General features: G+C 30.4%; 1 protein-coding gene across 2 annotated transcripts; it reads left to right on the top strand.

Moving 5' to 3' along the window:
* The first annotated feature begins 12227 nt into the window (after positions 1 to 12227).
* LOC109339190 (protein ODORANT1-like) lies at positions 12228 to 15089 on the top strand. Of its 2 annotated transcripts, XM_019576603.1 has the most exons (4): positions 12228 to 12482; positions 12601 to 12730; positions 13825 to 14856; positions 14888 to 15089. In XM_019576603.1, exons 1-3 carry the CDS (start codon positions 12350 to 12352, stop codon positions 14849 to 14851), a joined length of 1290 nt encoding a protein of 429 aa, XP_019432148.1. In that variant the 5' UTR covers positions 12228 to 12349; the 3' UTR covers positions 14852 to 14856; positions 14888 to 15089. The 2 variants fall into 2 exon arrangements, with proteins under 2 accessions (XP_019432148.1, XP_019432147.1); XM_019576602.1 differs by having other exon boundaries at positions 13825 to 15089.
* The last annotated feature ends 627 nt before the right edge of the window (positions 15090 to 15716 follow it).

A 15716-nucleotide genomic window follows, 5' to 3' on the forward strand; every position in this document is an offset into this window, starting at 1 on the left:
TTAAAGTTAGTTTGAGAGTTAGATTTTGAAGGTGAACGAAGGGAAAGGGAAGACTCGAGAGTTATTTCACAAGTATATTTCATGGCTCACAAACTTTATCTTTCCCTTCATTCCCCTCCAAAATCCAACTCTCAAACTAACCCTTAAAGTGAGTTTTATCACCTATAATAGATCCATATTACTCAAACATGGCTGCCCCATTGGACCATATATGTATCTCTAAGGGGGAAACATGCAAGAGCAACATCATTACCTATGAACAATTTGCCGTCAATTCAGAGTGTCGTGAATTAATAAATGTAATTAATGATTATTGTGATAGACTACATAAATATTATAATTCATTCAACTTGACTGTGATTAAGTGTTATCATCTTACTACGAAATTTTATTAAGGAAATAGAAGCAAAAATTACTTCAGTCAAAACGGATTGAACAGTGCAAAAAGGAAAAGATTGTGGTGCCAATGGGATGCACCTCTCCTAAGAAAATCTCTCATCAAAATACAAAGGAAAAACCAACCAAAACCTAGACAAAGTAAGACAAAACTAACAATAACATCCCAAATCTAATATTGAATTAGAAGTCTATTTAAACCAAGACATGTTAGCAAATCTATATCTTCTTTTAATCTATATCCAAGACTTAAATTAAACTAGATACCATCCACATCTTCCATACAAGCTTCCTTGTTAAAAACTACATCATTCCTGCAATTCCATAGAAAAAGCTTACTTTTATAGTACAGACATTTTCTGAATGAAATATTATGTTTTTTTACTTCTCCATTTGAGAAGATGTTTCTATGCTAAAAATTTTAGTGTTATTATTTACTTTTTATCTATTTTATTTGTCTTCTTTTGTCTTCCACAAATTTCCATTTTGCCTCATGGTAAATCAGTCAGTTTTTCTCAATAAATATTACAGTACATGAAAAATCCTCCACATAAATTACACTCAATTCAATTAATTCACCAACATAAAATATTTTTCTAATCATTGCATCTTAGAATTGAAAGCAGAAAGAACTGGTGTAACATTTTTTACATTATTTATACATCATAATCAAACTTATGTTAATTATATTGACTCTTGAATAATCCATATGAGTAATGTATAGTATACTTATGTGTCAAAAATTTATAATAATTAATAATACATAAGTATTAAACATTTAAACTCTTAAAACTATATATGCATCATGAATATTTATTCATTTAATTCGTGTCAATCAAATGGTTTTTTCATGTTAATTAAACTTGATGTGAGGAAGAGCAGATATTGACAAATGTGTTTTTGTTACAAGTACTACGCCAAATTTAGTATGATTCAACAACGCATACGTGAGTGTTGTTGTATGTGATACATATAAGAATGCTTTCTTTAGTGAGCGTTGTTATATGTATGACGCATACATAAGCATTGTAATTATATGTGATACATACAACAATATCCTCTAGCGAGCGTTGTTATATGTACAAGCTTTCTTTAGGGAGCAATGTTATATGTTATACTTATAACAACACACCATGTATAGAGTGTTGTTATATGTGATACATACAATAACACTCCTTGTAAATAACATTGTTGTATGTGTTAGAAATTCATAATTTCTAATTAAGGTGCACATCATATATTTAATACAATTATATTGATTATTTATTTTGGGTTACTAAGCAAATGATCTAATTTATGACAACCTAAAATGCTTATGAAACTAATAACAGATATGAGCTTAATGAGTGGATATCCAAACGGTTGGCCTATATGGGATAACAGGAACTCTTTAAGTTAACACATAAGAAATGATTATGGTCCCCAATACACCAAATCACAAATAGTTTTCACATCTCCTCATCAGAGAGAAAACAAATGTCCCAAAATGAATTAATGATTTGGTTGAGGAAGGCCGTTATACCAAAATTATGTCAAAAGGTAAATCAAATGAGTAGATCAGAGAACATGAATTCATGTATGACTTTGTATCATTGTTTTATATTATGTGTGACAATCATGAGATTCAAGATCCTAGGATTGATATTTCACCAATCATCAAGAAATATCTAACAAGTAGTATCATTGCTTTAGATTCTGAATTTTATGGTTCTTCATTAAAGATGTTTATCCCTAATTTTTTATGAACCCTAATTTTTTAAATTTGAGGATTTTATGTTTCCGCTATTGGTTATGAAAATTAGGTATATAAGAATAATGAAGATAACTTTTATCCACTTCCGCTTATTTGAATTATGAGTAATTTGTATTATGAATCTTTGCAATATGTGTTGAAGTATATATTCAGATTTGTGCATGAACATTACATTAACTTTTATGACCCTGTTATGCAATATGTATATTATATGTGTACTAATGTCTTACTGTTGGACATTGACTTTTGTCACTTTATAATTTGTCATTTGTTAAAGTATATGTACAAAGTATATATGAGTTTAGTCATGTTTTTATTTTATATATATACTTTATGAAATTCATGGCCTTGTATATATAATGTGAATTAAAATATACATATATAAATATATAATTGTTTACAGTTTCATATTAGATATCAAATCTGAATGTTTTAATTCCAATATTTTTTTTATAATGGACCCATATTGTTTATTTTTTGTCTCATAATTAGTTTTAAATTAATTGATGCAATATGTTGCCAAAGTAACCTCCATTGTGGAAATTGAATAAAATTACACAGATGGGTATGAGATTATTTATGCAAATTGTGTTTAGCCCAAAGAAAGACACAAATTGGCCAAGTAATAACATACATGTGCTGATAAATAAATAACAATTATAAATTTTTTTCATGTGAATAATAGTCGGTTCAAAGAAATGTTGTTGATTGGCAGAACTAATTGTTAATTAATATTTAATCATTACGTTGAGAGTATCATTTTCAAATTAATTTCTTTGTCCAAAGACTAGAACTTGATGTTGTGTTAGGTATATTGTGATGGGTCTATTATGTAAACATGTCTTATTTTATATATATTACCTGACTTGTTTGTTTAAACAGTTGCAACACTTATGATTGTTGCATTGGTTGGTGGTTGATTGCATTATTAAGGGGTTGCTATTGTTGAAGCATGGACAGTTTGTCCTACCATGTTTAGTCATGTATAAAATGGTAATATATTTTTAATGGAAAATTCAAAAGAACCATCACTGGAATTCGAAAAGCAGGTCATTGTGATGGAAATGATGTAATGCTATCAATAGGCTATAGTGATTATATGTATTTATATGTGGATATAAATAATATATGTTTTGGATTAAGTGGTGCATCAAATGCAACTAAATGATTTTTTATTTTGGAAAATAAAATTGTTTGACATTTTAAGCGAACCTATTAAACAAGAAGTCATTAAAATGACATCTTTTTTGTGAATTGTTCATAATAAATATTAAATGCTAGTGCATATATGTATCATGCGAGTACTAATCAGCCCAAAGGAAGATTATTATTTGGACAGAATATGTATACACATGTGATGGTAAACATTTGATTATAAGGTTGCATATGTAAATGATAAATCACTCCAAAGAAGAGTTTATTATTTGACATGTATTATGATCAATGTTTGACTATTACAAACAAGAGTATCATTAGTGATTGATATGAAATATTAATCCAATTGCATGTTTGCATTTTATGCGAATAGCGATCGGCCCAAATGAAGATTACTATGGCCCAAATTATAAACATACTTATACCAATAAATATGTGATAATCATATAGTTTTCTATGTGAATAGTAAGTAGATCCAAAGAAAGACTTATTATTTGGCACGACTGATTATCAATGTTTGATTACTACATTGAGTGTATCACTTACAAGTTAATATTTTTATCCAAAGACCGGATATTAATGTTGTGTTAGGTAACTCATGATGCGCCCCACCATAATTTGAATTAAGTATCAAAGTTGAATGTGAGTTTAATTGCAAAAATGATTGCAATTTGTTTTGTTCTTTTACTAGTGTTGTAAATATTTCTGCTCAAATTATGAATATCTAATTGTTGAATGAGACAAACATTAAGGTCTATAAGAAAGCCATAGAAATTATTCTTAGTTGTATGAATTTAGATCTGGTACTTCAGGTGGAGAAACCCATTTGTACTCTAGAAATCTTCGATGAGGTTAAAATTAAGAAATTGGAACAATCTAACTCAATATGTCTAATGATCATGAAACGCTATATTCCAGAAGCGTTTTGGGGTTCTATTTCTGAGGGTTAGAGTGCAAGGAAGTTCCTTAAAGAAATAGAACCATATTTTGCCAAAAATGAAAATACGGAGACAAGTAGCTTTTTGGCTAAACTCATCTCCATGAAGTATAAAGGCATATGGAACATAAGAGAGTACATTATGGAGATGTCTAATCTCACATCAAAACTCAAGTCACTTATGTTAGAGATTGGTGATGACTTGCTCATGTACTTGGTTTTGATCTTTCTTCTTGCACACTTTGGACAATTCAAAGTGAGCTATAACACTCATAAGGACAAATGGTCTTTCAACGAGCTTATATATCATTGTGTGCAAGAGAAAGAGAGAATGTAGAGAGATAAGACAAAAAGTGATCATTTGACTATGACATCTCAAAATAAGAAAAGAAAAAACAATAAGGATGTTATGAAAGGGCTATTTGTGTTTTTTCTCACACAATGTGGAATTGTTCTACAATATACTATGCTAGAAAAACCTAGCATGAAGGGTGTTGTTGAGCGATTAAACCGAACTCTTAAGGATATGGTGAGAAGTAAGATTAGTGATTCTTCCTTGCTAGAGTCTCTTTGGTGGAGAGCTTTAAAGACCACAGTTTACATCCTTAATAGGATATCAAGTAAACCAATTTAGAAAAAAATATGAGTTTTGGACTTCTAAAAGGCCAAGCTTAAAACACTTGCACGTTTGGGGTTTTCCAACTGAGGCGCGACCTTATAGGCCGCACGAAAGGAAACTGGACTCAAGAATTGTTAGCTGCTATTTTGTTGATTATGTTGAACGCTCTCAAAGCTATAAATTTTATGATCCTACTTCAAGACTTTTTTGAGACGGGAAATACAAGAATTCTTGAGGAAGTTGATTTTGGGAGGAAGGGAACATAAATAATGTTGTCTTTGAGGAAGAACCTGCCACAAATGGTGAACAAGTTCTTGTGCCTATTACCATTCAAGGAACAATTTTGGTAATAGAAGATAATATTCAAAATATTGTTCCTGACAATATTCATGAAGAAAACAACAATGAGGTTCTCTCTCAAGTACCTATAGAACAAATTCAACAACCTCAATAAGTAGAAGTGTCAATAAGGAGATCCACTAAAGAGAGGAAAAATGTAACTCTTGATGATTATATTGTATTTCTTTAAGAACATGAGGATGACATCATGTTAACAGAGAATGATTAATTGAACTTATGTCATGCCATGAAAAGTTCTAACTCTCAAAAGTGGATTAATGTCATGAAGGATGAGATGAAGTCTATGCATGATAATGATGTTTGAGATCTTGTCAAATTACCCGAAGGTGCGTAACCTATTGGTTGCAAATGGATATTTAAAACCAAGAGAGTTTCAAAGGGTAATATTGATAAATATAAAGCTTTCTTAGTTGCTAAAAGCTACACTCATAAAGAAGACACTGATTATAATGAAACTTTATCTCTAGTATCTTCAAAGGAGTCTTTTTGAATAATATTGGCATTGGTAGCTCATTTTGATTTAGAGATATATCAGATGAATGTTAAGACTGCGTTTCTAAATGGTGACATTATACAAACAATATACATGGTGCAACTAGAAAACTTTGTGTCAATTGGCTGAAAGTCTAAGGTATGCAAATTAAAGAAATTCATCTATGGCCTTAAACAAGTTTCTCGTCAATGGAATCACAAGTTTCATCAAGTTATTACCTTGTATGGTTTTGAGGCAAATAAAAATGATGATTGTGTATACCACAAGTTCAGTGGGAGTAAATTTATATACTCAGAATTATATGTCGATGATATACTATTTGCGAGCTGTGATATAGGACTATTGCATGAGACCAAGACATTTCTAATGAAGAATTTTGAAATAAAAAATCTTGGGGAAGCTTCTTTTGTATTAGGTATTCAGATACTAAGAGATCGCTCTCAAGGTATCCTAAGGTTATCACAAGAAAGCTATATAGATAAAGTTCTGGATAGATTTGGCATGAAATACAGTAAACCATGGGATACCCCTATAGCTAATGAAGACAAGTTTAGTCTCCAACAGTGCCAAAAAATGACCTTGAAAGATACGGGATGCAAAAGATTCCTTATGCATCTACAGTAGGAAATCTAATGTACGCTCATGTTTGTACATGTCCCGACATAGCGTTTGTTGTGGGAGTTTTGAAAAGATATTTGAGCAATCCTGTAATGCATCACTGGAAGGCAGTCAAACATGTTATATGTTACTTAAAGAGAACAAATGATTACATGCTCACTTATCGGAGATTTGAGAATTTAGAGATCATTGTGTATTTTGACTATGTTTTTTGGATGTCTAGATAATAGACACTCCACCTCTAGATATGTGTTTATCTTGGTTGAATGTGCTATCTCTTGGAAGTCTTGTAGACACTTATAGCTCGTTCAACCATTGTTGTGGATTTCATGACTTGTTTTGAAATATGAGACCATGGCATATGGTTGGAGAATTTTGTCACTGACTTACGTGTGGTTGATGGTACTAAAAGACCACCGAGAATTTATTGTGATAGAATGTTCACGGTTCTTTACGCCAACAATAATATGAGTTCTATAAAGTCAAATTTTATTGACATCAAGTTTCTGGTTATTAAAGAAAGTGTTCAAAATAGACAAATTTCCATACAACATATCGAGACAAATTTTATGTTAGCTGATCCAGTGACTAAGGGTTTGGTACCTAAAGTCTTTCATGAGCATATTGCTCATATAAGTATTGCTCCTTAGGATACCTTAGTTTAGTGGGAGTGTATATGTTTTATGATATACTTTGGACATCATATATAATTTTATACATAATAAAGTTGATAGTTTATTGTTCTATTTTGAACATGTGTATTATAACTATTATGTTGCAATTAAATAGTTTGAATTGATCTCACTAAAGAATAAAGAATGACTAGTTGGAAATAGATATGTTTGAGATCACATTGCATGAAATTTTCATGTCACTCATCCATATTTGATCTATGTCATTAAGTATATTAATATGATGATCATCATGGTTAAGTCACGTTTGAATATGATGAAGGTCGAAATGGTTCCATAGTTGATATATGAGATGAACCCGATTGTATTAAGGAGAAGTCTAAATATAAATAGCATATGAATACACGCCTAAAGAATATGTGATATAATTGTTCTAGGAAAAATATGATGCTCAAGTGGGAGATTAGAATTTCATAATTTCTAATTAAGGTGGACATCATATATTTAATACAATCATATTGGTTATTTATTTTGGGTTACAAAATAAGTGATCTAATTTATGACAACCTATAAGATTTCTGAAGCTGATAATGAATATGAGCTTAATGAGTGGATACCAAAACAGTTGACCTATATGGGATAATGAGAACTCTATAAGTTAACACATAAAGAACGACCATGGTCCCCAATACACCAAATCATAAATATTTTCCACATCTCCCCATAAGAGAGCTTAATGAGTGGATACCAAAACAGTTGACCTATAGGGGATAATGAGAACTCTATAAGTTAACACATAAAGAACGACCATGGTCCCCAATACACCAAATCATAAATATTTTCCACATCTCCCCATAAGAGAGAAAACGAAGCTCCCAAAAGGGATTAAAGACTTGGTTGAGGAAGACCATCATACCAAAACTCTCTCAAAAGGTACATCAAATGAGTAGATTACAGAACATGGATTCAAGTATGACTTTGTATCCTTGTTTTATATTATGTGTGACAATCATGAGATTCAAGATCATAGAATTGGTATTTTACCGATCATCATGAAATATCTAACAGTATGACCTTAAAAACATTATTAATTATTTCTTACCTTTTTCTTGTAACGTTTATCAATTTACATGATTGATTGCAATTCTTTTCCTTAAAAAACATTATCAAATATTTCTTTCTCGTTTTACTATATGACCTTTATTTATTTATTGGTCAGTTTATTTTTTATCTTAAAAAATTTATTACTTTTTATTTTATTCCATTATTAATTAATCATTTTTACTATATTACGTTTCTTTCCCTTAAAAGCGTTATTTATTCTTTCTCTTTTTATTTCTCGTTAAAACATTATGAATTATTTAATTTTCTTTTTATTTATATATCTGCTAATTTTATGTGGTGACAAAAATAGCCTCTTATAATTATATGTGTCACAAATAGAGATTTATATTTCAGTAAAAACATCAGTTCATTCTATTAATAATAAGATAATAGAACTATAAAATTATAAGATGTTAAAATTATATTGTTTATGTCTGTGTATACTTAATTGAAAAGTTGATATAAACCAATCCATTTAGCTTGAGTAATGTACAAAAAAATATTTTTCATAGGGTAAATAACATAAAAGGGTATGAGTTTTTTGCTATTTAAGTTTATTTGCTATTTTGGTTGTTTTTTACATATTTTTAAATATGCATTTTTTAATACTTATCATAAATATATTACTATACCTTTTTAGTTTTTTTTTCTTGACAAGCTAAAAAAGTTAAAATAAAAAGCAATATAAAAATCAATATCAATATTTAATAATAACATGACACAACTTTTTAATATGGTGCTTGGTGGAATAGTAAAGGAGAATAAAGATAACATTGAAATTGATGGAAAAATGGATATACCAACAAGGTATTGGTTTAGTGGTGTAAGACATACTAGATCCTCAAATAGACTAAAAAAGTTAAATGTTTGATTCTTATATGTGACACTTGTTATGAAGAAAAATTATGTACCTCAAAAATTTATAAGTCCTTACATATAAGGTGAGATGATAAATTTGGTTAAACAAAAAATAAGATAACTTTAAAATAAATAGCACATAGTAGAGAAGCTCAATTTTTTCATAATCTAGATAAATTAACAAACCTGTTGGCTGATTGTGCCAGATGGGTATTTGGCAGTTTATTGGTTGTTTTCTGTATCAGATTTTCAAGAATGAAATTTTTGACATGTTTCTGAGTCAAACCATAATTATGTTATCACTCCTATGTTTGGAATAGGGAATCAATTGAGTTAATAACCTTAATTATATTACGGCTGTCAATTAGCGAGGAATTATAATTATGGCTGTTTTATTTATTAAATTAAAAATAAACTTTTCTATGCCACCCAATATATCTTAAAACCAAGAAGAAAAGTTGTATGTGGTAAGCAAAATGATAAAAATATATATCAATATAATTACTTAAGAAAACCAATACAATGCAAGGAAACTTCTCTGAAATATATAGAGTCGTTGATCGCATTGGATGAATAAAAAAATTATGTATGTACTAATTGTATGAAAATTTTATGTATTATCATGATCCACTATTTATTTTTAATTATTATTTGTTGGGAAATTCTTCTTTTTGTTGGGGATCTTCATCTATGGATTATAACATTCATCTATGAACTAAGTGAAAGAAACATATAAATGTGTTTGACACCATATCTTGACCCAAAATCTTAAGACATTAGGTCTATAGGTCATCCACTTATATGCTCTTTAACTCATCTATTTTTGCTCAATGTGAGACTTCTTCATTCACACTTGAAATACCCAACATCTCCCCCTCAAGTGTGAGAAAACCTTCTACTTGCACCACCATTGAACCTTCTCGTTGCACTGCCATTGACTTATCCTTTCATCAACAAAACACGCCACCTTGACCTCTCATCAAGAAGACTTTCGACATAAGGATCTCTCAGGGATCTACCGACCGCTTGTCGCTTCAATACTCAATTGAGCCGTCGAACCATCGGCTCTGATACCACTTGTTGGAAAATTCAACCAATTTCCCTCCTCTTGTTGGGAGATCTTCATCAATGGGTTATAACATTCCTCCATGAGCTAAGTGAAAGAAGCATATAAGTGGACTATACACTACATTTTGACCCAAAACCTTAAGGCATTAGGTCTATGGCTCCATCCACTTATATGCTCTTTAACTCATCTATTTTTGCTAAATGTGGGATTTCTTCATTCACACTTGAAATACTCAACATTATTGACTCTTAAATAAAATTAATTCAAATGAATGGTAAATGATACATTGATTGTGAATAAATTTTTACACTATCAATCATTGTTATTAAACTTGGACTGATTAATGACTCGGTCAAGTCACTGAGTTAATGAATCATTTGTTGAACTAGTTGTCAATGGTTGGGCCGATTGACTCAGTTTACATTAAAAATTCTAAAAAATTCATAATATTAACTAATATTATTTAATAACTCTATACTTCAAATTTAAAAATATTACAATACATAATTAAGTAACCAAAAAAATATTTTATTACTATAAAATGTCACAAACAAGTTGAAAACGTCGTACATCAATATTTGTATTATGCTTTAATTGTAAGAAAAGTTTAAATGTGTTTAAAATTTAATTAAACAACGAAAATTTTGTTATAATATAAGTTACAAAATGACAAATATAATCACAAACAAGTTAACAGATTTTCATCTTAAAAAGACATTGTTTTGGTTGTTTTATAAAATATTTTCTTATTGACTCGGGCGGTCGAACCGGTCCGACCATCTGAGCCACCAATTTTAGGATTAAATAGACCGAGTTGAACCAAGTCAATCCAATTTTAATGTAAAACTAATTAGATGAGAGACTCTGACTTATCAGATGTATGTTTCGAACCAGTTGAACTAGACGATTTGAGCCGAGTTTTATAACACTCGCTATCAATATTAAAGATATTATACTCTTCTATGGAAGGCATGGGGAATTATAAATTGGAGATACAATTTTTTTTTAACCATGTCACAATTATAATCGTTGTGGTCTATTATAATATTTGGCTACTTTTTTTATAATAAATGATGAGATCTTAACCAAGTTTTCATCTCTTTTTTTATACATATAATATTTTACCTTATTTGAATATTTATATGTATCCTGGATTGTGGATGTGGATTTTCATCTTACTAAGTACTCATTTGAAGTAGATGTGCCCTTATTTTTTAATTGGCTCATGGGATGGTTTTAAAATATTTCAATCTCTTAAAGTGCATATAACTATATTGTGGTTGAAAACGAATTATAGTATTGAGTACATATCTACTTAATTAAGATAATATGCTAGTACTACTTGTTTTATCAAAGGCGATTTCTTAAGCAATATAATCCTACAGACATATGATCCATACTTGTGCAATATTTTTTACCTTTTTCTTTAAGATACAAATTTGTATTGATGAGCATCTTCAAAAACAAAATCTTCTAAAACAAGTTTAAATGTAAAATAAACAAAGAAGGTGTATATATATTTTGTTATAATCTTAATCAACTTACTAAATGATTTAAGAAAAATGTATACTTTTACTTATTCATTAAAAACTTACTTTAGGACAACATTAATCATCTTCATGGCATGTCATAAAATATCAAAAACAATTTAGGGTAAAACAACAAATGTTATGTATACACAAACAAAACACTTTTTTAAATTTTTGGGTAAACAAGAAATAGAAGGATCTTTTATATTTCTCTTTGTTAGCTTAAAACATATTTGCCTTTTCTTGGTGTTCTATTTTTATGTACAAATAATAATGCTGCTAAAATATAAAGGGATATTTTCTTCTAGCATATCTTAAATACACTTGCATATCTGATTGGAGTGTCATCTTTCTTACACTGTTTAATTATATAACTTACAAAAAATAAAAACTATATATAAAGTAAAAGGTTGTTGCCTTGTTGCACCAATGGTCACTATAATACAAGTACATACAAGTGTTATATATGTGGCTAGGATTGAATCTTGATGATGAGACTATGAAAGTTGAAATAATAAATTGGATACGAAAATATATTTTAGGATGGTTATATAATTATCTCACTCCCATACAGGTATGAAAAATAAAGATATAGAACCGCATTCACAACTATACGTACTGTTATCATAATTACTAGCACAGATATATCTACTGCTATATCCTCTATATATTACTGTCGCTTTCCTACCTTCCTCCTTGAACTTGCTTAGTTTGTGATTCTCTTATTATCTTTTCTTTGTCTTTTTCTCTGCACCAAACCTTGTTGTCCCAAAACAACAACTTCCACGTTCCTTTTGATAGATTATATAGCCATAAAAAATAAAAAATGGGTAGGTCACCTTGTTGTGAGAAGGTAGGGTTAAAGAAAGGGCCATGGACTCCAGAAGAGGACCAAAAGCTCATGGCTCATATAGAAGAATATGGCCATGGAAGTTGGCGTGCTTTGCCTGCCAAAGCAGGTAATTAAGACAATATATTCAACTAGTCTATACCTAACTGAGATTCAACCCTTATCTGCTTCGATTTAAAGATATTATATAAACTTTTATTTTTAAGATGTTTTGTTTTTTGAAGTAGGACTTCAAAGATGCGGGAAAAGCTGTAGGCTAAGATGGACTAACTACCTTCGACCAGATATAAAGAGAGGAAAGTTCAGCTTGCAGGAAGAGCAAACCATTATTCAACTACATGCCCTTCTTGGGAACAGGTTAGCACAGCAGTAAATAGTAGAAACACTGTAATAAAGTTGTCATTTTGACTATTCAAAAAAGTAGTATTAAGCTGTTAAATCAATCAACGTGACTGTTTTAATTTTTATTTTAAAAACTACAAGCATAATCATCTAGCTTGTTCGGTAACCGGCTTAGTATATGTCCAAGAAAATGAAGCAGAAAGTAATATATTAAAGATGAGTTGATTTGTTTTTTTTCAATTTATAATCTCATATATTATAATCTTTTAGTTACTAATCAAAATCTAAAAACATACTCTATATCATAGGTGATAATGTTCTAATACCATCAACTAACTTTTTAAAGCCGTTAAGTTGCTTGGGTAAGGCACCTAAATCAGTTTTCTAACAGTAAAGTCCAAGTAAAGACCATATAAAGCAAAAAATACAAAGGGCTTTTTACGTTATATGATCATTACAGAGCCTTGCTTGGAAAGTTGACAAGTACAATATCTAGTATGTTTTTTATTTTTGGCTAAGAATGTTTCAAAAGTAGGAAATGCTACATTAACATGCTATTTATAAAACTTACATATATCATATTCATATAGGTCTATATTTGTCATGTTTATATCCTTGCTGCAGAGTTGAGATTCTATGTTTTGTCTCTTTGCTTATATTTTAACATATTCCTATTTTGAATTGAATATATAATATGATAAAAAGTTGGAGAGAAATAGAAATAATTGTATTCAATGTCTAATATAACTTTTAGAACAGGATATTTCAACAACAGAACTCATGATAGATTGTGTACTTTTTTATATGTGCCCAAATAGTTTAACAATGTATTTATGCTCTCAAGTTTGTTGCATTAAATTTATACAATTATTTTAAGATAATAGAGAAGGATTTTTGGTTTATCGTTTTGTTATTTTACTATATTTCCTTAGTAGTTGTCCAAGTTTGAACTCAAAGTTTAGAGTAAACAAATACTTTTTTATCAGGGTCATAGTTCTTTTTCATATCTCAAGTGCTAAACTAGTTTGGTTGCACATGAGTAGGAAATTTTTTTCACTCCTATAGCTCTATTTATTTGTTCATAAAACAACATTGTATGTTGTTCATAGGTGGTCAGCAATAGCGGCTCAACTACCCAAGAGAACAGATAATGAAATCAAGAATTATTGGAACACACACCTCAAGAAAAGGCTAACCAAAATGGGAATAGACCCAACTACCCACAAGCCAAAAATCGATGCCCTTGGTGGCTCAGGTGCATGCCAGACAAAGGATGTAGCCAACCTGAGCCACATGGCTCAATGGGAGAGTGCTCGTCTCGAAGCTGAAGCTAGATTGGTTAGAGAGTCAAAACTACAACTCGGCTCATGTTCTAACAACACACAACCTACACGTCTTGTCCTTAACAAAATCACAGCTCAGCCATCACTTCCGCCATGCCTTGACGTTCTCAAAGCATGGCAGAGTTCATGGCTGAAGCCACACCAACAAATAACATCACCAACAACAACCAAACCCAACAATGATAATAAGATGTATCAACATAGCATGTACGCTATGATGCTCTGCACCGATCATGATAATCTTGAATCTCCAACTTCAACATTGAACTTCCCAGGAACTACGCTTCCTATATCCACCACCACCACAGTTGCAATACTCAATGAAAACCTACTTCCTCTGACAACTACTACCAAGAACACCCCCACAACAATGGAAGAGGTTGAATCATGGAGATATTTAAATTTAACCAAGCAGAATAACAACAACACCATTGAAGAAGAGTTATTAGGTGAAAATAAAATAATGATGGAAAGTAACACATTATCAACTTTGCAAGATGATGACATCATGGTGACTATGGAAGCATTTAGAACTTCTTCAGGGTACGACAATATTATTGTCCCAACCGTCCTCTCTAATACAGTAATGGAAGGACTAAGTAGTACTAATGCAATGGTTTATGATTCCAACAACGATAACTTAGGAGCTGAAAATGAAGAGAACATGGGAATCATGAACGGGGATGGAAGCATCTATAACGTAAACCTCGAGGAGAATAATAATCATAAGCATTACTGGAATAGCATACTTAACTTGGTGAATGATTCAATGTCTGGTTCATCTGTGTTCTGATCAATGTATCATTATTTGCAAGGCTAGTAGTAGTAGCAGAAGCAGCTATAGGAAGTAGTAGTCATAAATGACAATAATCCAAACTCTCTCATAAAATGTAAGGTATCGAGAATGATTCTTGTCTCTAAAATAACCATGTTATGCGTGTTAGTGTTAGTGTTAGCGTTAGTTAAGCTTTAGCATAATGTTATATGTTTTTAATGCAGGAACTATCTATATTTCTATATTTGTTTCTAAATGTAATGTTGTCTAATTGTTCATGTCTATACATGTGATGGTTTTTTTGTTCTCTTTACCCATCCATAGATGGAAACTGGTCTAGAATTCATTTAGTTGTCTACGTACATATAATTCAATTCATGGAAACAGTATATATTTATCGAGAAGATAAAAATATATATATTTATCATCCTTAAACTTTACTAAATAAGAGTTTCGTGCACTAATTTATCAAGAAGATAAATTATGTATTGTGTTGTTTTACTTTGTTTGGGATTTATCATTATCACTCCTTTCCCTACATGGAAACCTTGGTGACAAAAACTAGCCGTTTTTTCAAAATTATGACGTTTGGTGGGATCATTTAGTGACTTATGAGTTGGTCTTGTATTATTAGTATGCACGGACTCTGCTCAATTAAGAACTCACATTAAAGATGTAACAGGATGTGCGTACTGGTCAATTTAAGATGTATCACTGTACAACAATTATTTTTATACTAGTACTCAGTACTTTTATATTTATCAGAAACTAGTAGGTGGGTCTTTCCTATTATAAACAATGATACGAGTGCTTAGTCACAACAAAAACAAAACATATGAAAATGTTTTTAGGACAAATGTTTTCTAGTATAAGGGTTAAGCAA

The sequence above is a fragment of the Lupinus angustifolius genome, unplaced genomic scaffold (assembly GCF_001865875.1).
Source record: "Lupinus angustifolius cultivar Tanjil unplaced genomic scaffold, LupAngTanjil_v1.0 Scaffold_60_115, whole genome shotgun sequence".
NCBI lineage: Eukaryota > Viridiplantae > Streptophyta > Magnoliopsida > Fabales > Fabaceae > Lupinus > Lupinus angustifolius.